General features: G+C 42.9%; 1 protein-coding gene across 7 annotated transcripts in view; it reads left to right on the top strand.

The window, feature by feature from the left end:
- DNAH3 (dynein axonemal heavy chain 3) overlaps nt 1-23,344 on the top strand; it is a 463,090-nt gene that overhangs the window by 411,132 nt on the left and 28,614 nt on the right. For all 7 annotated transcript variants that reach the window (XM_079120030.1, XM_079120029.1, XM_079120028.1 and 4 more), the window contains 10 exons: nt 1,569-1,672; nt 3,715-4,009; nt 6,202-6,381; nt 12,776-12,899; nt 12,988-13,144; nt 13,522-13,665; nt 14,609-15,275; nt 16,441-16,606; nt 18,118-18,334; nt 19,738-19,920. In XM_079120030.1, coding sequence (XP_078976156.1) covers nt 1,569-1,672; nt 3,715-4,009; nt 6,202-6,381; nt 12,776-12,899; nt 12,988-13,144; nt 13,522-13,665; nt 14,609-15,275; nt 16,441-16,606; nt 18,118-18,334; nt 19,738-19,920 — 2,237 coding nt within the window. The remainder of the gene's footprint in view (nt 1-1,568; nt 1,673-3,714; nt 4,010-6,201; nt 6,382-12,775; nt 12,900-12,987; nt 13,145-13,521; nt 13,666-14,608; nt 15,276-16,440; nt 16,607-18,117; nt 18,335-19,737; nt 19,921-23,344) is intronic.

Genomic DNA, 23,344 nt, shown 5'->3' with positions numbered 1-23,344 from the left:
GAATATGGTTAATATGGAGACAAAAAAATGCTAATTCCTTGAGTTGCAAACACAATAAATACAGCAGACACTATATACAAAGATATAAATACATAAATTTTTCCTAAAATGAACTGTTTCTATAAATTGTAGGAGTGTGCTATATTCCAAGAAAAATCGATAGAGTAATTGACCAAAAGACAACTTAATTAAATTATTTTCAGGTTAAAATAGATTCCATCAGACAACTAGAGTTTAAAAAAGAAAGAGTCAAAAAAATATTTGACAGGCCTCAACTTCTGCTCATAACTTAAAATGCAACGAAACAGAATGATTTCTGCAAAATTCAGAGAGGAAGAAAATGTGACATATGAATATTACTCTCAGCCAAATCTCTGTTAAAACATAACAGCAGCAGACAGAATTCTCAAATGTGTAAAGACTGAGAGAAGTGAGCAGCGATAAGCCCCTTCTTGAAAAAAAAAAATTAAATCAGCCAACTAAGAAATTAGTCAAAACAAAGAACTCTGAAATGTTCTGCTAAAAGGCCCAAGTCTGAGTACTGAATTATTTAAATACTGTATAAACCTGAGACTGAGGACTGGGAGGATTAAGGTGGCAATCAAAACATGAACGTTGAAAACCCTGACAAAGTAGAAATTGCACTATTAATAACAAGAGCCAGGGAAGGGGAGGTGAAGGAAGAGGGAGAGTTGACCACCTCATCGTTCATAAAGGAATCGATGAAACCGGTCTAAAATTGAATCATGCGTATTAACAAATGCAATTATATGATTCAGGATTTGCTTTTTAAAAGTTCAAAGAAAGAAAGGAAGGAGGGGAGAAAAGGGGGATGGAAGGAAAAAGACAAATATGGTGGCCCTTGGTAAAGTGGAAATGGATGAGGCAGGAATTGCAAAACATTAATCACTGAAGCAGGAGAATGACACTTGACGGTTTATTATCCCTTTCTCTTTATTTTTGTGCATTTTAAATTTTCCACAATAAATAAGTAAAAAACACAGTAACAAAATTAGATTAACTGATTTTTAAAAGCATATTGACCTTAACTCCTTAAAGGCTTGAAAATTATTTTTTAATTAAGAAACACCTTTTAGGAACTGATATCCCAATAGTGAATAATGTGTCTAAAGTTCAGTGGAACCTTCTGTTTCATTCTAACATCTTTATTTTAAATTTTGTCACATGCTTCCATTCTTGTAAAATATTTTCTCACATCTTTCTGTCCTTTCATCTTTAGTGTTAGTGTGCCTAAAAAGAGGTAGTAGATTAGTGCATCAGTGGTGTGGAATTTGGAGTGATTTATTCCTTTTTTGTGTGTATACTTGCTGTTTATGTTATTAAAAAATAATTTAGTAACTTGCGTGGTCAACACTTATTTTTAAATAAAATCACCACTCTTTAAAAAGTGTTGCCTCAATTTGAACAGATAACAGCAATGTATAGTTTCACCATAGTTATGCCAACACTGGTTATCATATGTTTTGGTTGTTGAAGCTGAGATACATCAAAATGTGAAATGGAAATCCTTGGTAAACTAATGACCTCTTCTGTTTCTTTGGATCCAGGAAGCATCTATGATTTTTATTTCTTCAAACAAGGTAGTGGACACTGGGAAGCATGGACAGAGTACATCACCAAAGAGGAGGAAATTATTCCTGCTGGTGCAAAGGTAAAAGAAAAGCGTTGGTTACAGAACTGTGGTTTCCAGAATTACCCAGATATCCTCCTTGGTGGAGGAATTAACAGGTCTATGTGGGCATTTTTTAAGATTCCTTTGGTAGAAGATTCCAGCATGAGCTGGATCACACTTCAAGAAAGCATAGACTTTAGAATCAGAGACCTATGTTCCTTACTCAGCCTTCACGCTCTGTCTCCCTTTATTCAACCATAAAATGGAAGAAAAAACATTTAAATTATTGCAAAGATTGAAGGCAGAATACATGAGCCTGTGGCCCATACCAGGGGTTAGATGAATATTTGTTGCTATTTTCATTATTGTCATTACCAATAATACCATATGGTCTACCTCTCAGTCACCCTAATTCTCCAAAAAAATCTTTAAAATCCTCAAAAAAAGATTTTCAATTTTCTTGATCAGCAGAAAAGCAGGTTCTGATTAATAGATTTTTTTTTCCCTAGGTCATAGATAATATACCTATAGCCACTATTCACTTCTTGCCTGTGGAAACTTTGTAAACATGTGCACTTTCATGCCCATTGACATCTAGTAGATATAATTTGTCTTTCTGGGGTGACTGCAGATCTTTCAGACCCTGGGTGCAGTTGTGGGCAGTGGATGGGGAACTGAGAACATGGACAACCCAGTTAGAAAGCAAGTGGGACCAACCATGCTCCACACGTAAGAATGCTTAGGTGGGCAAGTGTGTGCCGGCCTCAGGACACAGCTTGGCACCTGAACTCCAGGGATTTGAAACCTTGCTGAAGGCAAACAGACGAGAGTCCAGTGTAGAAAATAATTTCAATTCATCTGGGATTTTTCCTTGTCAAACTATCAGTGTAGTCCCTGAAAATAAAATACTGTGAAACCCAACTTGTTTTAAATTCCCAGTCTTGATTGCAAAACAGGCATCTTGGACCTGGTTCTGCCTTGAGCATTGCTTTCTGGCTAAGCAGCTTTCATCCAGGTGGCCAGCTTCCTTGGACCTCAGTTTTTTCATCTACGTTATTATACCCCTGCCTCAGAGGGTTACTGGGAAGACTTCTGCAGACAAGAGATCCAGAGTTTAACACCTGCGATTTCTCTTCTCTACTTCAACCACCTTGCCCTGTCTTCTCCTTTTCCTTTGGTGAAATTACTTCTTGAAAGAAGCCAAGCTTTTGTCTACAAAGTCTCCCGAATTGCATAGTCTGGGTGGCGTAGTCTACACTAGTTTTACACTTGAGAGGTCACCATTTACACAAACCATAGCAGGAAGGCCACTCCCCAGAGTCATAAAGCAGAGTGGCCCCAGCCATGAATCCCTTTTAGCCCAGACATACAAAGAGACTTCCATGTTTGATATACATCTCCCTGCCTCTTCTTCTGTCCCCGTGGAGGGAATGGATGTGGTCAAATGACCAATGCCAAGGTTCAGGCTCAGAGAGGCTAAGCGAAGGTAAGATGTTCTACCCAAAGAAATAGGGGTTCCAGGAGCCCAACATGGAGCCCTCAGAGTCTACCTGAGACTCTGTAGTCTTTTTTTATTAAGTATATGCTCTTTATTTATTTTTTAAAATTTCTTAGATGTTGATAGACTTTTATTTTATTCATTTATTTACATGTGGTGCTGAGAATGTAACCCAGTGCCTCACACATGCTAAGCAAGTGCTCTACCACTGAGCCACACACCAGCCCAGGACTCTGTAGTTTTTGAAATCGCACAAGCTGGGACCTGAATCCCTGCATTTCTACATTTCTACTCTCCTGTGTTACTTGGGCAAATTACAGAAGGGTTCTTGGGCCTCAGTTTCCTCGTCTACAAAATGGGGACGATAATGCTTATCTTTATGTGCATGGTCTTATTTAATCTCAGTCCTGTGTATTATTTCCCTTTCAAAGATGAAGAAATGAGGACACTAAATTGGTTAAAGACTCACTCGGGGTCATAAAGACACTCAGGGACAGAGCCAAAATTCAAACCCAGGGCCCTGCATGCCAAGTCTCAGCCCCCAGGGCCTGGGGCCAAGATCCTCCCTGTCTTTGCGGTACAGGTCTCAGAACTCATCATCCCCACAATGGAGACGGCCCGGCAGTCCTTCTTCTTGAAAACCTACCTGAACCATGAAATCCCGACGCTGTTTGTGGGTCCCACAGGCACTGGCAAATCGGCCATCACAAGCAACTTCCTCCTCCGCCTTCCCAAAAATACCTACCTGCCCAACTGTATCAATTTCTCTGCCAGAACGTCAGCCAATCAGACCCAGGACATCATCATGTCCAAGCTGGATCGACGGCGGAAGGGCCTTTTCGGGCCTCCTGTAGGGAAGAAGTCGGTGGTGTTCGTGGGTAAGGACACAGCTTGCTCTCCCACCTCAGGCGGCAGCAAACCAGAGCTTCCTTTTGAGGGGCCACCATACAGTCTTCCTTACTCTCTCTAGGAGATAAAAAAAAATTCTGGTTTGTATAATTTAGTATTCCCTCCCTCCCCTTCCTTCCTCCTCCTTTCCTACTTTCCTTCCCTCCTTGTAGGGGACAGAAGTTCTAGAAGGCACTGTGGCATTTGCCCTCTGACAATGACGTCTCTGCAAGCGACATACACGTTGAGACAAGCCCCTTGTCCCGTTTTTGCATCAGATAACATATATCACCAGTAAATGAACCTAATAGTTGTTAAATAAATGTTTGTGAAATAAGAACAACACTGAATTTTCTCAGGGCTTTACCTGTTTACAAAACTCTTCTTCATTTATTTCATTTGAGCTTTATCACCCTGTGAAGTTATTAATCATCATCATAATTTTACTAGACAGTTAAGTGAGGCTCTAGGGAGTTAAATTTCCTGTTCAGGGTCAAACATCTAGAAAATTCTGGAGCCATGATCCAAACCCAGGTCTCTTGGTGCCAAACACATTTTTCATGTCCAACTGCTGATTCACAGGGTTCTGTAACGTCCCGCTCTTCTCACATGTCTTCTCTTTAAAGCCCACATTGCATTCATTTATATTCTTGCCAACTAACACCAGTGCCTTAAGGGACAGAGATCCTTTTCCCCCCTTCTTTTTGGTTGCTGGGGATTGAACCCAGGGCTCATGCATGCTAGGTAAGTGCTTTACCACTGAGCTACATCCCCAGCCCCCTTTTTGTCTTATTGTCCCTTTCTTTTCTTTCTTGCATACAAGTCTCCCTCCCTAATTGTTTTGTTGTTGATTTTATTTGTTTGTTTTGGTACTAGAGATTAGAAAAAAAATTTTTTTTTAGTTATCAATGGGCCTTTATTTTATTCATTTATATGTGGTGCTGAGGCTCAAACCCAGTGCCTCACACATGCTAGGCAAGCACTCTACCACTGATCTACAACCCCAGCGTGGTACTAGAGATTGAATCTTAGGGAACTTTACCACTCAGCCACATCCCCACCCCTTTTTGTTTTATTTTATTTTTTTAATTTTGAGACAGGATCTCAATGAGTTGCTTAGAGCTTATCTAAGTTGTGGAGGCTGACCTCCAGCTTTCGATTCTCCTGCTTCAACCTCCCAAGTTCCTGGGATTGTAGGTGTGCACCATGGTGCCCGGTTTCTCATCCCTATTTTTCTGGTGTATCCAAAAACAGTTTTAAGTTTTGCAGCTAAACATATCTGGGTTCAAATACCAGTTTTTAACTGGGGCATAGTGTAACTTAATCTCCCTGGCCCTGGTCAGTTTTTCACCTTTAACATGGAGGTAATACTGTCTTTAAAGTCATTATGTGGATTAGATGAGATCATGTGTGTAACACTCCTAAAATGTTACCTGACACAAACTGGGCATTCTACCAGTGTTTGTTGAGGAAACATTTAAAAAGCTTCTGTCTTACTGAGTAGCTCCTGTGTGCCAGGATTGAGCAATATGCTATTGAGGAAAAGGTCATCCCTGCCCTCACGGAGGCCCACAGTGTATTCTTGCCATTTGGGTGTTGCTCATCAAAAAAAATCTTTGCTCCTGCTACAGTTCAACTATTATTACCTGTTGGTCAAATGAAGTTCTCTATTGGGGACTGTGTTGTGACTCAGTAGTAAAGCCTGTGCTTAGAATGTGCAAGACCCTTGGGTTCAATTCCAAGCAGCGGGATTGTTTGAGCTCAGAAGTTCAAGGCCAGGCTGGCAACATAGTAAGACCCCATCTAAAAAAAAACAAAAAACAAAAAAACAAAACCTGTTGTCCTGTTGTCTGGGAGTTTGACTATCTTCCCAACCCCCGTTTCTCCAGCAATTGAGAAAATGTCTAATGTAGACCATCAGTATATTTTGGTTGAAAAAAATGGGAAAAATTAAAGACCTGTTTGCTGATGCCAGTCCTGTAATCACAATGGGCAGCAATTTCAACAAGGCAGGAGAGTCCAGAACGCATCTGACCAGGATGCCTAGTGACCGAGCCCTGCCTGGAGGGGAAATGGGACAGCTGGCCATGGATTCTCCTATGGAGGGAATTGTCACTGTCACCTCCTGGGAGAGAAGAGGACCCATGGACTTAATGATGCGTCGCTGTGCTTCTTTCTGCAGACGACCTCAACATGCCGGCCAAAGAGGTGTATGGGGCCCAGCCCCCCATCGAGCTCCTGAGGCAGTGGGTTGACCACGGTTACTGGTTTGACAAGAAAGACACAACGAGGCTGGACATTGTGGATGTGCTGCTCGTGGCCGCCATGGGCCCTCCTGGGGGAGGAAGGAACGACATCACTGGTATGTGAAGGGAGGAGCTCCTTCCTTCCCCGACTCCGCAGCAGGGCCGACCTTCATGAGTGGAGGGTTGGAGCGGGGCACTCTCCCTGGGAGAGCAGGGAGCACACAGCTGGAGGGGTTTGGGTCAGCTCCAGACTTCATATTGTGAGAAGTAGGAAGTGTGAAATAGGATGGGAGATACACAACAGGTAGTCATCTCGAGGTGCTGGAGACACAGGGTGTCATGTGAGAGGAGGGCTCAGCATGTGGAGAGTTCCAGGAGGGAGGCTAGCTTCGACGGCAACTAGGGGTGCATGACGGAGTCCCCTTTTGTAATTGTTATCGATCTTCGAGTTGCCAAAGACACATCTAAACAAAGTGGCCAAGGCAAAATATATAACAGTGATAGCGGATAATAAGTAAAATCCCCCACCATCTCACAGTTCAGAAAGTTCAAGCTTCAGGTACAACTCGATCCATCCGCTTATGTTTCTGTACTTTGAAGTACATCTTTGGTTAAGAACTTCATTCCATTTCTGGACTTGGATTCTGTGACTTTGGACAAATCTCTCTCCTCTGGCTCTCAGCTTTCTTACCTGTAAAATAAGAGAAATGGCTCATCTGGGTGCCCACACCTCAAGTGTAGCATTGAGGGGTACTTTTGCTTGGGTTTGGCTATGGTGGGATCTAAGGAACCTGGCGCCCATAAACTCAGCACGGGTCTCACCAGGGAGGAAGAGGAAGGAACTTGGTGTATTACTTTTTTCCATTTAAGATTTAACTATTCAAAAAGGAGTATCTGTTTCCAGCACACACAGCAGTGGACAGTTTTCAACTATGATCTTTGGAAAAAGACCAATAATAAAGCCCAGTGCCCAGCACTTGCCAGGAACACATCTGTAGTCAAATGAAATCAGGTGTATTAATTGGCCACAGCGAGGGTCTCTGTGTACCAGGGAGAGCCGAGGGAGAGCCTGGTGAGAGGGCGCTAAGCAGGCTTGAGGGAGGTTAGAAGCAGGGGCCCTGTTCTGGGTTGGCTACTCCCCAAGTGGAGGCAATCCGATGAGCATCGTAAGAATGTTTAGCAAAGAGTCAGGAGGAATGAAGACGAGATAGAGTTGTCACTTGGTGAAGAAGCTGAGCCACGTTGGCTGTGGGGGAGGAGGTTTGGCCCGTCCCTGGTTGGCAGAGCAGTCTTGTCTCCGCCCTGTTCCACCACAGTCTTGGAGTGATCACATCAGATGCCGATTGTTGAAGAATCTGGGTTCAGCAGAGAACCAGCTGCCCAGCTGAGAATGACCCGGGGCCAGGACTCAGATGGGGAAAGGGAGGATCAAGTGTGGCATTGAGAGCAGTTTGGCACAGATCTGTGTTTGCATGACACTGAGCAAACATAGATAGACATTAAGTACCATTGTTATCCCTGTCATCAAGGTTGAGTGACTTCCTCAGCTCCCCATAGCTAACAATGGTCCCACGTCAACAATATATAAAATATTATTCTATCCCTTTTAAAAAAGCAAAACCTGCATATGTCAGTGTAGACATGTATATACAGTATATCTTTTGTGTGTAGATTGTATATAGGCTTTCAAACTATATCTAGTTACATATATAATATTTACACGTGATACATACATATGAAAGAATTTTGAGGAAATGTCAGCAGCAATGGCAAGTCAGGTGTTGAATCCTCCCAAATCCCCACATAAATACAGATAACTAGATAACAAAACCTTTTATACTGCTAAAAGGAAAATTCTTACCAACATACGAGAACACAGAAACCATTACTTCCATAAGCCCTTTCTTAGACATCTCCTAGAAGGTGGTTTTCAAATAGTTAAAATGATTACAATGAAACCACTGGTAGTAAGCATTAAATATAGGATTACTCGATCAACTAAAACTAACTGGGAGAGATTATAGAATTTGGTATGTTGATATAGAACAATCGAAAATGCAACAGTCATTAGGAGAATGCATACAAAATCTTAATGTTGCCAGCTATTACAAATGGCAGTGGTGGTATATTCATATTCTAAAGGCATTATGTATACCAGGTGAGATTATGCAAATGAGTAATTGTGCAATTTTCTATTTCTTTTATCCCTTGTGTCCTGTAATCTCAGCATAGAAGGGAAAAAAAATCAAGATGTAATATACAAGAAGTTAAGCCAGTGTCCTGTCTTAGACTTGAAGTGGAAATGCAGTAATAATTCCTCGGCTCCCCTGATAGCCACTGAAAAGGTCTAGGAATAATGATCGGCTCATTAACAACGAGCAGGCTTACCACCCAGATTGCCATCTCGAAATCCAATTTCCTACTGAAAGAAACCAGGATGTTTTCTGTAGACCTGACTGACTGCTTGTCTGGGTCAGGAAATATATGAGATAAGCCTGTCACTTCTTGATATACCAGATAATGAGAAAGGTATCTGAGACTACTAGAGGTATGTCAGAAAGACTCCAGTAGCCAACAGAAACAGGTTCTCACTGCCAAGGTGAGCACATTTCAGCTTCAGCAGTGATGGTGATTTCCAGGTATTGGCATTTGCCAAAATACATTTTAATGCACGACAGCATAATTATCATAATCTCAGGTGGTTAACGTCAGAGGCTGATAAGGAAATAACTCGTTATCTTCACAACTAATAAACAGAATCACGCCCTTACACTTTTTTTTCCTTGGGCTGGGGATTGAGCTGGTGGTGCTCTACCACTGAGCTACATCCCCAGTCTTTTTTTAATCATTTTTTTCGTGATAACTTTTTATTTGTTCTAATTAGTTATACATGATAGTAGAATGTGTTTTGACACAGGATACGTACATGAAGTATAGCTTCCCCTTCTTCTGGTTGTACCTGATGTGGAATCATAGTGGCTGTGCATTCATGTGTCCACACAGGATAGTAATGTCTGGGTCATTCTTCTGTCTTTCCTAGTCCCATTCCGCCTCCATTCCCTTCATTCCCCTTTGTCTAATCCATAGTACTTCTTTTCTTCCCTGATCCTCTCCCCCTGTTGTGACTTAGCATCCGCCCATCAAAGAAAACATTCAGCCTTTGGTTTTTGGGGATTGGCTTATTTCACTTAGTATGATATTCTGCAGCTCCATTTATTTACTAACAAATGACAGGTTCTCACTGAATTGCTAAGGCTGACCTGGTCCTGATTTTGCCCCCTTAGTCACTGGGAGTACAGGTGTGCACCCCATTATCCTGACATGATATGTACCACTATATGACCACATAGTAAATGAGAAAAGTGTCTCTTTAGAAAAGGGGATGTGGCTCAGTGGTAGAATGCACAAGGCCCTGGATTTGATCCCCAGCACTGCAAAAATAAAACTTATTTTGGCAGTGGGGGGTAGGGCTAGGGAGTGAACTCAAGGGCACTCGACCACTGAGCCACATCCCCAGCCCCATTTCGTATTTTTTTATTTAGAGACAGAGTCTCATTGAGTCACTTAGCACCCGGCTTTTGTTGAGGCTGGCTTTGAACTCAGGATCCTCCTGCCTCAGCCTCCCGAGGTGCTGGGATTACAGGCCTGTGCCACTGCGCCTGGCCAAAATAAAACATTTTTTGAAAAAGAAAACAGAAATAACTCAAAATATGGTCAGTTTGCACAAGTAGCTCCCAATGTCACTAAAGGAGAAGTACCATGAAGGTCCTTCTGATGAGGGACCACAGCAGCACCTACAGTCTGACCAGAGGGGGAAGCCCGGTCCAGTTCTCTCTAGATTCAGCAATAAATGTGTAAGAAATACAGAGGAGAGGAGCATGGTAAACTGCACCGGGGTAAGTGATCAACAGAGTCCTACAGGTCAAACATCCTAGATCCACAGCAGTTAAGAGAAATGGGTTGTGGGGAAAACCCATGGATCAAAAAACAAAAGATATATAAAGTATTTTTAAATGACAGAAGTTAAACTGTAGTGTCTAGGAATAATAATTGAGTGATGGAAACCCTTAAGAAATGTAAGAGGGATTACTGCAAAAGTTACAATAGTGATTTTTTTTTTTTTTTTTTTTTTTTTTTTTGGTGGTACCGGGGATTGAACCCAAGGGCGGTTAACCACTGAGCCACAACCCCAGCCCCCCTAGCCCATTTTTTTAAACCTTTTATTTTGAGCCAGGGTCTCATTGAGTTGCTTCGAGCCTCACTAAGTTGCTGAAGCTGGTCTTGAATCTGGGCTTCTCCTGCCTCAGCCTCCCAAGCCGCTGGGATACAGGCGTGCACCACCGCACCCAGCTAGTGATAACTTTTTGGAGGGGAAAAAGGGAGAGCAATGGCCAGGATGGTGGCCATAGAAGGGCTTCTGTGGAGGACTGGCAGAGTTGTTTCTTGTCCTGGGTGGTGGACGTAAGGGCATTGAATGCCTTCACTGAACTGTACATTGGTTTTGCGTGGTTTTCTGAGTCTGTGTCTTACTTTGTAACGAAACTTTTTTTTTTTAAAGAAAACAATAACAGGCAGATCTAGAGAGACAGAAAGTAGATTATTAGTTGCTGAGAATGGTAGAAAAATGGGAATGACTGCAGGGTTTCTTTAAGGGGTGATTAAAATATTCTAAAAATGTGGTCATGGTTGCACAACTCTGAATATACTAAAAATCATTCCATTGTGTACTTTAAGTGGATGAATTGTATAGTGTGGTAGTCTTTTTTTTTTTAATTTATTTTTATTGTAAACAAATGGGATACATGTTGTTTCTGTTTGTACATGGAGTAACAGCATACTATTTGCATATTCATAAATTTACATAGAGTAATGATGTTTGATTCATTCCATTATTTTTTTCCTTCCCCCCCTCCCCTCCTACCTCTCTTTTCCCTCTATACAGTCCCTCCTTCCTCCATTCTTGTCCCCCTCCCACCCCCCATTAAGTGTCATCATCTGCTTATCAGTGAGAACATTCCTCTTTTGGATTTTTGAGATTGGCTTATCTCACTTAACATGATATTCTCCAATTTCATCCATTTGCCTGCAAATGCCATAATTTTATTATTCTTTATAGCTGAGTAATATTCCATTGTATATATATACCACAGTTTCATTATCCATTTATCAATTGAAGGGCATCTAGGTTGGTTCCATAGTCTGGCTATTGTGAATTGAGCCGCTATGAACATTGATGTGGCTGTATCTCTGTAGTGTGCTGATTTTAAGTCCTTTGGGTATAGGCCAAGGAGTGGGATAGCTGGGTCAAATGGTAGATCCATTCCAAATTTTCTAAGCAATCTCCACACTGCTTTCCAGAGTGCCTGCACTAATTTGCAGTCCCACCAGCAATGTATGAGTGTACCTTTTTCCCCATATCCTCTCCAACACCTATTGTTGCTTGTGTTCTTGATAATCGCCATTCTAATTGGAGTGAGATGGAATCTTAGTGTAGTTTTGATTTGCATTTCTCTTATTACTAAAGATGTTGAACATTTTTTCATATATCTGTTGATTGCTTGTACATCTTCTTCTGTGAAGTGTCTGTTCATTTCCTTAGCCCATTTGTTGATTGGGTTATTTGTATTCTTGGTGTAGAGTTTTTTGAGTTCTTTATATATTCTGGAAATTTCTTTTTTTTTTTTTAATTTTGTCTTCTTTTTTTTAGTTGTAGGTGGACATAATACCTTTATTTTATTTATTCATTTTTATGTGGTGCTGAGGATGGAACCCAGGGCCTCACACATGCTAGGCGAGCGCTCTACCACTGAGCCACAACCCTGCCCCAGTTATTTTTATATATCATTAAAGCTGATATAGATAGATAGGTATGAATAACTTGGGTAGGTAGATAGGTAGATAGATACCAAATTAACAATGGTTAATTTGGGAAAGGGGGTGAATTTGGTATATGGGAAGTAAGTGAATGAAGGAAATACTTCCTACAAAACTGTTTCTGAATTATTTAACAATATCCATGTATTGCCTTAATCTTTTTTTTGAATATATATTTTTTTGAATATATATTGTAGATGGACACAATGCCCTAATTTTATTCATTTATTTTTATGTGGTGCTGAGGATCAAACCCAGTGCCTCACATGTGCTAGGCAAATGCTCTGCCACTGAGCCACAACCCCAGCCCTGCCTTAATCTTTTGAAAAGAATCCTGTGCACTCGATTAATGCTGTCAGTAGGACTTCTGCTATCAGGTAGATGGTCTGTGTCTATGCTGAGCAGTACAGTAACCACCTGCCTTGTGTGGTTCTTGAGGGGAGGCCCGAGAGACTGAATTTCTAATGTTACTTAACGTTAATTTGAGTTGAAATAGCCACATGTGACTAGAGACTGACATGCTGACAGCAGAGCAGCAGAACATGAAGGCAGAGGAGAAACTGACTCTCCTGTATCCCGGGGCACTAGGTCCAGGAAGCACGAGTGTGTGCAAACTGGAATGTGTGTGTTCTCCAGGTCGATTCACTCGCCATCTGAATATCATTTCCATCAGTGCCTTTGAGGATGACATTTTAACCAAGATTTTCGGTTCTATTGCGGATTGGCACTTTGGGAAAGGATTCGATGTGGTATTCTTAAGGTGAGAGGTTCCTGGATATTGACCTGGGGGGTGGTTCTCCATTCTGGCCCCTTCTTAAATGATCTCCCTTCCTCCTCCTCCTCCCAAGGCATGGAAAGATGATGATACAAGCGACCAAGACCATTTACAGAGCTGCAGTGGAGAACTTCTTGCCAACTCCCTCCAAGTCACATTACGTCTTTAACCTGCGGGACTTCTCACGGGTGATCCAGGGCGTACTACTGTGCCCTCACACCCACCTGCAGGTCAGCCCCCATCAGTTCATCACCACGAGCATTCAGCAATATGCTTAGATAGATAATAGTAGTGATGGCTGGATTTATTAAGCACTTAGTCCATACTAGGCATCATGCTAAATATTTTATATGCTTTATCTCATTTACTCTTCACCTCAACCCTAGAATTTATTTTTAAAAAATTTTTTTAGTTGATGGACCTTTATTTATTCATTCATGTATATGTGGTGCTGAGAATCAAACCCAGTACCTCACACATGCTAGGCAAACGCTCTGCCACTGAGCTACTGCCCCAGCCCTGAACCCTAGAATTTAAATACTGCTTGAGACCTGCCACCTCAGGTACCACCTTCCATTCATTTGAATAATTAACTCTGAATTTTTAGGATTTGGAAAAATTTATTCGGCTCTGGATCCATGAGGTTTACAGGGTGTTTTATGATCGCCTGATTGACAAGGGTGACCGAGAGGTCTTTTTTAATATGGTGAAAGAAACCACCTCCAATTGTTTCAAGCAGACTGTAGAGAAGGTAAGTCAAGATTCTATGACCATTTGGCCTCAGAAACGGTCCCTCGGGTTTGACCATGTTAGTCTCAGATTCCAGTTCCCTTCCCAATAGCGACTACCACTCTGCTCTGAATCCCAGGAAACGATCCTGCGTGCATCAGCAGGTCTTTTGATTTGGTGATATTTTACTTGGTCCAATTTTGCTTCATTTCCATAATAACATAAATTTGTATCCATACACAGGGGTTTTGTATATGTTGTTATTTGTTTATAATTAATTTAAAATGCAGTTTTAGGGTCAATTCATTTGAGAGTTGAGGGGGAAAAAAGAGATTTTTTTCATGGTATGACTGAGGCCCTGCTAACACCCAAATGGAAGATTATTATGATCTACCATTTGTGAATAATTTCTCTTTTTCACATTGATATATGAAAAGTTGTCTTAAACTGATATTTGTGCATCATCTGCTTTGACCTGCATTGCTAAGAAGGTGTGATTGCTCCATAGAAAATTTGTAGACGTGTTTTATATATATTACCTTCAAAGGCCCAGTGCAAAGCATTGCCAGTCTCTAATATCAGCAAGGGGAAACATCTGAAGCATTCCTTCTCCAGGCCCAGAGCAGGGGCCGGGGTGGTGCCTGCACCTCTGTCTGTTGAGGGAGGAACATGTGAAAAATGATGGCATCCTTCTCTGGGGACCTTCCAATCTGACCACCAGTGTTTAACTAGTTAGTACATAGACCAGCCTTCCCCTTCACACTCTCTAACATGCTTTCACCAAAGGCTTTACAACCATCAGGTGCACTGTGACATTTTAAAAACATGTAACTGTTGAGAAACCGTGACTGAAGGGTGTGCTCAGAAGAAACAGACACGTCCTGCTCCCTCCCCTCCCCACCTCCCACTGCCAGCCTGGTTGGGCCACAGGCTGAATGGCCAGCTGACACTCCTCTTTCTCCCAGGTGCTCATCCACTTGTCACCCACTGGAAAGATCGTTGATGATAACATCCGCAGTCTCTTCTTTGGGGATTTCTTCAAGCCAGAAAGTGATCAGAAAATCTACGATGAGATCACTGACCTGAAACAGCTCACGGTGGTCATGGAGTACTACCTGGAAGAGTTCAACAATGTCAGCAAGGCCCCCATGTCCCTGGTCATGTTCAGATTTGCCATTGAGCACATCTCCAGGATCTGCAGGGTCCTGAAGCAGAACAAGGGCCACCTGCTTCTGGTGGGCATCGGGGGCAGCGGGCGGCAGAGTGCCACCAAACTGTCCACGTTCATGAACTCCTATGAGCTATACCAGATTGAGATCACGAAGAATTACACAAGCAACGACTGGCGCGAGGACCTGAAGAAGATCATGCTGCAGGTGGGGGTGGCCGTCAAGAGCACCGTGTTCCTCTTCGCTGACAACCAGATCAAGGATGAGTCCTTTGTGGAGGACATCAACATGCTTCTGAACACGGGCGATGTGCCCAATATCTTTCCAGCTGATGAGAAGGCTGACATTGTGGAGAAGATGCAAACGGCCGCCCGGACAGAAGGCGAGAAGGTGGAAGTCACCCCTCTTTCCATGTACAACTTCTTCATTGAGAGAGTGAAAAAGAATCTTCACATTGTGCTTGGTGAGAAGAAGCAGTTTGCCTTTTCTCCCCTGGTATTTTAGGGTATTCTATGTATGCTAAACTCAATCCCCTTACCATGGTCCCATGGTGGAATCTACCAAAGCACCACCCAGGTTCAGCCTGGAACTTCTCTAGCAACTTCTCCCACTCTTCTCCTTAACAACCATTTAATAACTTAAACCTGTTCCACTCTCTTAATTCTCTGAATTCTCCTCTGTAAAAGAGCACACTTTAGTGCATTACCCTTGCACAGATCAACACCTTGTGTTCTCTCTGTGAATGACATCCACATCTATCCGGAAACCTGGAGTCATATTTAGTACCTCTCTATCTTTACCACATCCTGGTGATTTTTACCTCCTCACTGTGTCTCATATCCACCCTCTAATCTCCATCTCCCTCACCTTCTCCATTGTCATCTCACCCAAACTTCACCTCTGCAACCTTCTAACTGTTCTCTCAACCTCTACTCTTGTCCATTCTAGACCTTTCTGTTCCACTGAGCCAAGATAACTTAGTTTTATGTACTGCAGATGTGATCATTGCATCCGTGCATCAGTGTGTACATGTGCAAGTGTGTGCACAAACCCAAACCCATACTCTAATTGCTTTCCATCAGGATGAGGGTCAAAATTTCTAACCTGCAGTCTCATAAGGCCACTTACCAGACTGTGCCTTATATCCTCTGTACCTTCATCTCAAACCAAGCTCTTCTCCTCTCTGTTCTTGAGCCACACTGACCACCCCATAGTTCTACCTGTACATCACGCTTCCCCCACCACACTGGGTCTCAGTAAATAATGAATGGAATTTGAGAAGTCAAACGCAAAATTTGTATGCAGACGGCGTCAGAAACTAGCTGGTGGCAACTCCTATAAATAACTATATAGGGGACATCCGTGGGACTCTTGTGTCTGAGTCAGCATAGATAGAACAAGTGCGTCAAAGGGCTCTACTCTAAGTGACCCCAAAGATCCAGAAGGGACAATGGTGTGTTTGGGAGGGTAGTCAAGGCTGTTGTGATACATTGCGATCTCATCACAAAGTTTCATGAAAATATCTCATGACACCCACTACCTTGCCCTACCTGGGAAATACCTGTTCCTTTTCACCTCCCTGGGAATTTTACCCAGGAAGGGAATTAACACAGTCTACTTTTCATTAGCCATGAGTCCAATTGGGGATGCCTTCAGAAACCGCCTGCGGATGTTCCCGTCACTGATCAATTGCTGCACAATTGATTGGTTCCAATCCTGGCCCACGGACGCCCTGGAGTTGGTGGCCAACAAATTCCTAGAGGATGTGGAGCTTGATGACAGCATTCGGAAAGAGTGAGTGTTAGCTACGTTTTAATACCTGCAGTATTCTAAGCTAAAAATTCATACGTGGGCTGTATTTATGTTATTGTTTTAAAGATTTCTTAATTTACATGTAGAAGATGTCTTAACACTTATAAGTGGAATTGCATTTATTTAGATATTTAATCAGGTACCATTGTTCAGCAGTAGCCTGGAGATGCACTGTTGTCACAGCTCTGAGGACCTGGATCTAACAATACAGTAATTTCAATAGTCTTCAGACGTGCGGTCATGACAGGAACGGTCTTGCTGCCAAGAGGATGAAAACAGGTTCATGGGAGGGTGAAAACGCTTTTTCTCTTATGTGAAAAGCACAGATGTTTAAAAACGGCACTTTGTTTTGGTGCAAAACCGCCACGGGTGCTCTATGAAAGCAAGGATCAGTCAACCCGCCTTGTCTACCTCTGTATCCACAGTGCCTGGCAAGTGCCTGGTGGTAGGCGCCATGGCTGGTTCGGTTTGTTAAATGAATGAGTGAAGAACAAAGTAGGCAAGGGTCAGAGTATTGACGTTCTTAAGTTCCAGTTGGAGATTTTTGAACTTTATTCTCCAGATCAGAAAACCATCAGTCTGGGTCCTCAGGCTCATGGATAGAGGTTGGTTAGTTTGTATGACTGGGGATAAATTGCATCTTTCTATTTCCACTGACACCTAGCTGGTATTTTGCATTTCCTTCAATGATGAGTGTAAATAATAAACCCCAGTTGGATTAGCAGGGCCTCTGACTGTGTTACCAGTAGGAATCACAGTTCTTTTCTTAACGGATTTAGTCATTAAAGATACCTCCATATATCACTTCCTTCAAAACTATGGTTTTGTAGACCTGCTGCCCAATCTTGTTATTTAGTACAGTGGTTGGCAAACCACGGCGTATGTGCCAAGTTCAAAATCACAACTTGTTTTTGTCAATAAAGGTTCATTGGAACAAAGTCATGCCTGTTCATTTACACATGGTCAATGGCTGTTTGTGTGCTAGACCTGCCAAGTTGAGTAGCTGTGGCAGACACCATGTGGCCCAGAAACACTAGAACATTTATCATTTGACCCTTTCCAGGAAAAGTTTGGTGAGCTCTGATTTAATGCTTATTGATACTAAGCATGCATATTAGAGTATCTGAAGTTTGGTTTTAAAAATATTTTGAAAAGTCTATTTCAATAAAATTGAATATATTTTATTTTATGCATTTTAAAACATTATTCTGCATAGTCAGAAAGCTTCTTCAGACTGTGAAGATTAGAAAGTCCTTCTTGAGCCCCAGTGACTCATCAAATGGCTTGGGATAGAAAGGACTTTTAAGATCATTCTAGTAAGAGTATTCACCTTCTCCATCCTTTGCAGCCTCTTCTCTAAGGACCTACTCCATTCTAATGGACCACAGTCAGTGTCCGTGCCTTCTTATGCCCTCATGTCTTGTTACTAAAGCTGTGCCAAGTCTCCCTGTAGGAACCTGGGTCCTGCCTAACCACCTTGGTGTCCTTGGCAGGGTCGTCTCCATGTGCAAATATTTTCAGGAGACCGTGAAGAAGCTGTCGGTTGATTATTACAACACGCTTCGCAGACACAACTATGTCACCCCCACCTCCTACCTGGAACTGATTCTCACCTTCAAGGCGCTCCTGAATATCAAGAGGCAGGAAGTGGACATGATGCGGAACCGCTACCTGACGGGCTTGCAGAAACTCGATTTTGCAGCTTCCCAAGTGAGCACTACCAAAACAGAACAGGGACAGAGGGGCCCAGGACTGGGTGGCCGTGGCGAGGCACTGGTTCAGGCACAGAATTTAAAAAGGCACCAAATAAAGACAGGATCTGAGCCTGCATTTACACAGTTCACCTTACTTGCCTCCTAATCCAGACGCCACGGGATCCTGCCTTTATTAAAGATTCTTGTATTTTTTTACACTAATTTTGATTTCTTAAAGTATTCCAATAAGGTAGTATTTATCTGGAATGCTGAGTATTTGGGTGCTCCTTTAAGCTTTGTGCCTGGGGCTAGTACCTCACTTGTCCCCTCCTTGTGGGGAACTGGACAAAGTAAGGCAGTAAGAGCAGAGCTTTGTGGGATCAGACCTGGGCTCAAATTCCATCTCTACAACTTACCACGTATTTCACCTCTTTGGGCCTCAGTTTCTTTTTCTATAAAAGGCCATGATAACAGTTTTCGTTGTATAGGGCTAGCATGAGAATTAAAGAAGCCAACACAATCACACAGTCCTTAGCAAAGTGCCCGGAGGTGAGTTATGAACTGATTTGTGCTTGGAGCCCCTTAACAAACCATCTAAAGTTAGAGCCATATTAAGAGATGGATTTTCACCACCAGTAATTACTAAGGCAGTGGGTTGATTGACAGTAGGTTGGCCTGTGCTGTATACAGCAAACCCAGATACTCCAACAGCAAGGAGAGAACATCAGAGGTGACCTCCACTGCTCTGCTTCTGGGGGTCCTGGGTCCAACTTGGGGTGCTTGGCTTTTAAATAGCCACCTTCTTGCTGTGTCCTCACATGGTGGGAAGAGACAAATCTCATGTCTCTTCCTCTTTTTATAAGACAGTTTATCCCATCATGCGGTCCCCTCCTTCATGACATCCTGTAACTCTCATTACCTCCAAAGGCTCCATCCAAATACCATTGATTTGGGGATTAGGCTGCAACATATGACCGTTCAGTTCTCGGCACTGGTGGAAATCATAGCTTCGAAGGTTCCTTTTATCTCAAGTATCTTATCGTGTACTTTCCTTGATAGCCTTAAAAAAGGTAGCTTTTATTTTTAAATTTCTTAATTTGCTTTTGTTCTGTCTTTCCCTGTTCCCAACACTAGAAGGAACAAGGGAAGAAATTGTACCTTTAAAATTTTTCTAGCTTGCCACCATACGACTGGCACCTAGCACAGAGCTTGATGACCCCAACACAGAGAATGAATTCAATAACCAAGTGTTAAAAGATCAAAGCGATAAACACCGGCCAACAAATGTGACCCAGGACCATGGACCACGTCCATATTTTCTGCATCTGTTGGAGATGCAGTCAGTTCTTGCCAACTTTGTCATTTTCTGCACTGACCCAGCCGACCCTGGATAACCTCCCACCCCTCTGTCCTTGCCAGGTGGCAGTCATGCAAGTAGAACTGACCGCCCTTCAGCCTCAACTCATCCAAACCTCTGAGGAGACCGCGAAGATGATGGTGAAAATCGAGGAGGAGACCAGGAAAGCTGATGCCAAAAAGCTTCTGGTGCAGGCGGATGAGAAAGAGGCCAACGCTGCTGCCGCCGTCGCTCAGGGGATCAAGGTATGAAGAGCCAGCCCTGCAGATCGTGCGTGCTCATGCCCATCTTGCAGATGAGACCAGTGAGATTCAGGAGGGGTGGGCCACTTTTCTGGCATCACACAGCTAGTAAGGAATTAAATCTGACACCTGGCTTTCTCCAAGAGGCATTACCATTTTCCAAATATTCTCCATCTCTTTCAGAATCAAGGCCAAAAAGACTCAACATGATCTGAGCTCTTCTGTGTTACTTTCCTCTCATTTCCTCTCTTTGGGCACACTGACCCCCTGGTTATTCCTTACATAAACATAAGACACACTCCCACCCCGGGGCCCTTGCACGGGCTGTTCTGCCCAGATGCTCCTCCTTTAGGCATCCAAAAGGCTTTCTCCTTCATCTCTGTCACACTGTGCTCAATCATGCCTGACATGGTTTAGATGTGGGAACAGATATCTGTCGGATCAAACTAGAAGACCTTATTGAAGGTGGTTCTTATACCAAAGTTCTGGGGAGGTCTTGGCCTACATCAGATATTAGAAGAAAATATGATTAACATTGATGTGATATTACGTATTTCTCAAAGCTTTTTGGAGCATGCAATTCCATTTGAGTAGCACAAACATCTTGAGACTTAGGAATGACAGGCATCAATATCTGAATTGATGGCATTGAGGTCAGGGGTGAAATGGCCCTCCTGAGCTGCAGAGCTACTTGGTGGGATTAGAATCTAAGGTTTGTGGCACTTATATTAAGACACATGTCCCTACATCCTTTTTTTGCACTTAGAGAAATCTTTCCATCATTCTTCAATTCTTCCTGGGTTTCAGCAGGAATAGCCTGTGTCTGACTTCTTACCTAAATAAGTCATGGATATTTTCTCAAAAAGGACAGGCCTTCAAATTGACTTTTCTCTAATGATTTCTGAGACTTGGTCTCTGGTGTGTTCTTTTGGGCCCCAGAGTCCACATGAGTACCCTGCATTATGAAGGCTTACTCACTATCTAGTGGCTTGGACAGAAGACAAATGGAAATCATAAAAATGCTGACTGTTACCATAATAAAGAGAATAACAACATACCCCCCCAAAAAAAAATAGTGACTGTCAGGCACCAAAAGCCATAATCTAGTGGGTGATTTGCCATTCTATAACAAAATAATTATAGCTAATACTCATCAGAACCATGGTGTTTTTTGAGGGGGTATTTCTTCATTTAACAAGAATTTAGTTAACACTATGTGCTAACACTTTTTTAGGCGGTAAAAAAAATAGGAGTGAACAGATAGACCAAATCCTTTCATTGTGGAGGTTATTTTGCCTGCACTACTTACTTCATCAACCCTGCAATGCAAAAAGCACCAGTCCCAGTTTTCCAATGAGAAAACCATGATATAAGACTTGTCTAAGGTTACATAGCTACCGAGTGACAGAATCAGCATTCAAAACCAAATCCCTTTGACTCCAAGGCCCAGGCATTTGACCATTATTCTATTGCAAACTGGCATCCTGGGACTAACATGTACACTGTAATGCACATAATATTTTGCTTTAAATCAGAAATGGTTATCAACTTTTAAAACTCAGGACGTTTCAAGCTGAGTACAGTGGTACACGCCTATAATCCCAGCAACTCGAGAGGCCAAGGCAGGAGGATTGCAAGTTTGACGCCAGCCTCAGCAATTTAGCAAGATTCTCAGCAACTTAGAGAGACCCTACTCAAAATAAAAATAAAATAAAATAAGGACTGGGAATGTAGCTCAGTGGTAAAGCACCCGTGGGTTAAATCCCCAGTACCAAAAAAAAAAAAAAAAAAAAAAAAAAAGATAAAAAAATCAGGAGATTTCAAAAAAAAATTATGAATATTTAGCTTTTCCTTTTAAAAATCAGGCATTCTGGCAACATCAGCCCTGCATTCCTGGGTTGCACCTGTCAGCTGCATTGGGTACATGCTGGTTCTGTGTGTCGCAGTCCACCAAAGCCCCAATCAACCCACTTTCCACTCCCATGTCACCAGCCTGCCCCCTGAAGCCATGTGAATTTGGAACTCTTTTGTCATTCTGTACTAGAATCAGGCACATCAGAGCTCTATGTTGGCTCTGCCCCTTTCCCAGCCTCAGTTTCTTCATCTAGAAAATGTGGGTACTAAGGGGGAAACACGTAAAGTTGATAGTATGTGTCAGAGTTTAAGGTCCAGGTTGGCTGTTCTCCAAAGCTGCTGTTTGTTGCCCTGTACCAAGAGTGATGAAGTCCAGCCTCTCACCACCTGTGGGGACCATGCAGAAGGGGCACCTCATACCCAAGATTCCCTTCTGTAGAGTCAGGCGAGGCAGCAATCTGCTGGAGTGGGAGGAAGGTGAGTAGTGACGTGAGATTCCTAAGGAGTTGACCCAGGATCCCCACCCACCCACGCCTGGGCAGTAAACTGACAGCTCAGGTTTTGTGGGAGGGTGAGGTGGTGTGCCTCCCTGTCCCCACTCTCAGGAGTGACAACCTGGAGGTGAGTCAGGAGGTAGATGAAACTGCCCAGGGAGGAGAAGGAAGCAACCGGTGTTTACTCTGCAGTTTCCCTGAGGCTTGGTGTGGACCCGAGTCCCTTCCTGAACCTTTCAGGGCAGTCACCCCTCTCCTTGTCAGGATGCTAATTTCCTCCACTCACCCTGAACCCCTCGAAACGACATCACATGGGAAGTGCACAATCACACGGGAAGTGCACGGGAAGTGTGCATTGGGGACTCCACATGACAAGTGTAGTTCCCGCTGGAAGACTGGGATGGAAGAGAGACGGGTCCCAAACACTTGATGCACAAGTTCAGCAGTTTGTGTAAACTGGTCAGCTCTTCCCGAGCTAATGAGTCACTGCTTTCCCCCTAAATGAGGATAACCTGGCAGAGTTGCTGCAGATCTGACTCCATTTCATCAGAGTGGGCCGTGCTTGCTCCTCTGACAGCCCTGGCGTGGCTGGCATTGCTAAGACACAGGCCATTTTTAATTGTGAGGTTTTTAATCATACAAATGATGCAACAGCACAGATGAAACAAGTTCAAGTTTGAATGTCAATTAGCCTTCTCATCCCCGTCCACACACAGGCATGGTTTTATATCATGGAAATCATAGTATAATTGTGATTTCCACCATGTTTTTGCTTTTTTTTTTTTTTTTTTTTTTTCCACTTCAAATCTTATCACAAACAGTTCCCAGAATGTCATGTAATCATTGTCATGACCATTTCGAGGAGGTACACCACACATCAGTGGCCATTCCCCTACTGGGCATTGGAGCCCCTTCCTTTGGCCCTTTGTGTTCTGAGTTTTGATGGTGTAAAGTGGATTTCTCAACAGAGCTGTGTGTCAGAATCACCTTCAGAGTTTTAAAAATGCAGATGCCCAGACCCCACCCAGCCCAAATGAATCAGAACCTCTGGGCGTGGAGCCTGACCACAGGGTGTTCTC

The sequence above is a fragment of the Sciurus vulgaris genome (genome assembly GCF_902686455.1).
Source record: "Sciurus vulgaris genome assembly, chromosome: 18".
NCBI classification, from domain to species: domain Eukaryota; kingdom Metazoa; phylum Chordata; class Mammalia; order Rodentia; family Sciuridae; genus Sciurus; species Sciurus vulgaris.
Note: the sequence above shows the minus strand (reverse complement) of the source record. Positions and strands in the feature narration are given on the sequence as shown.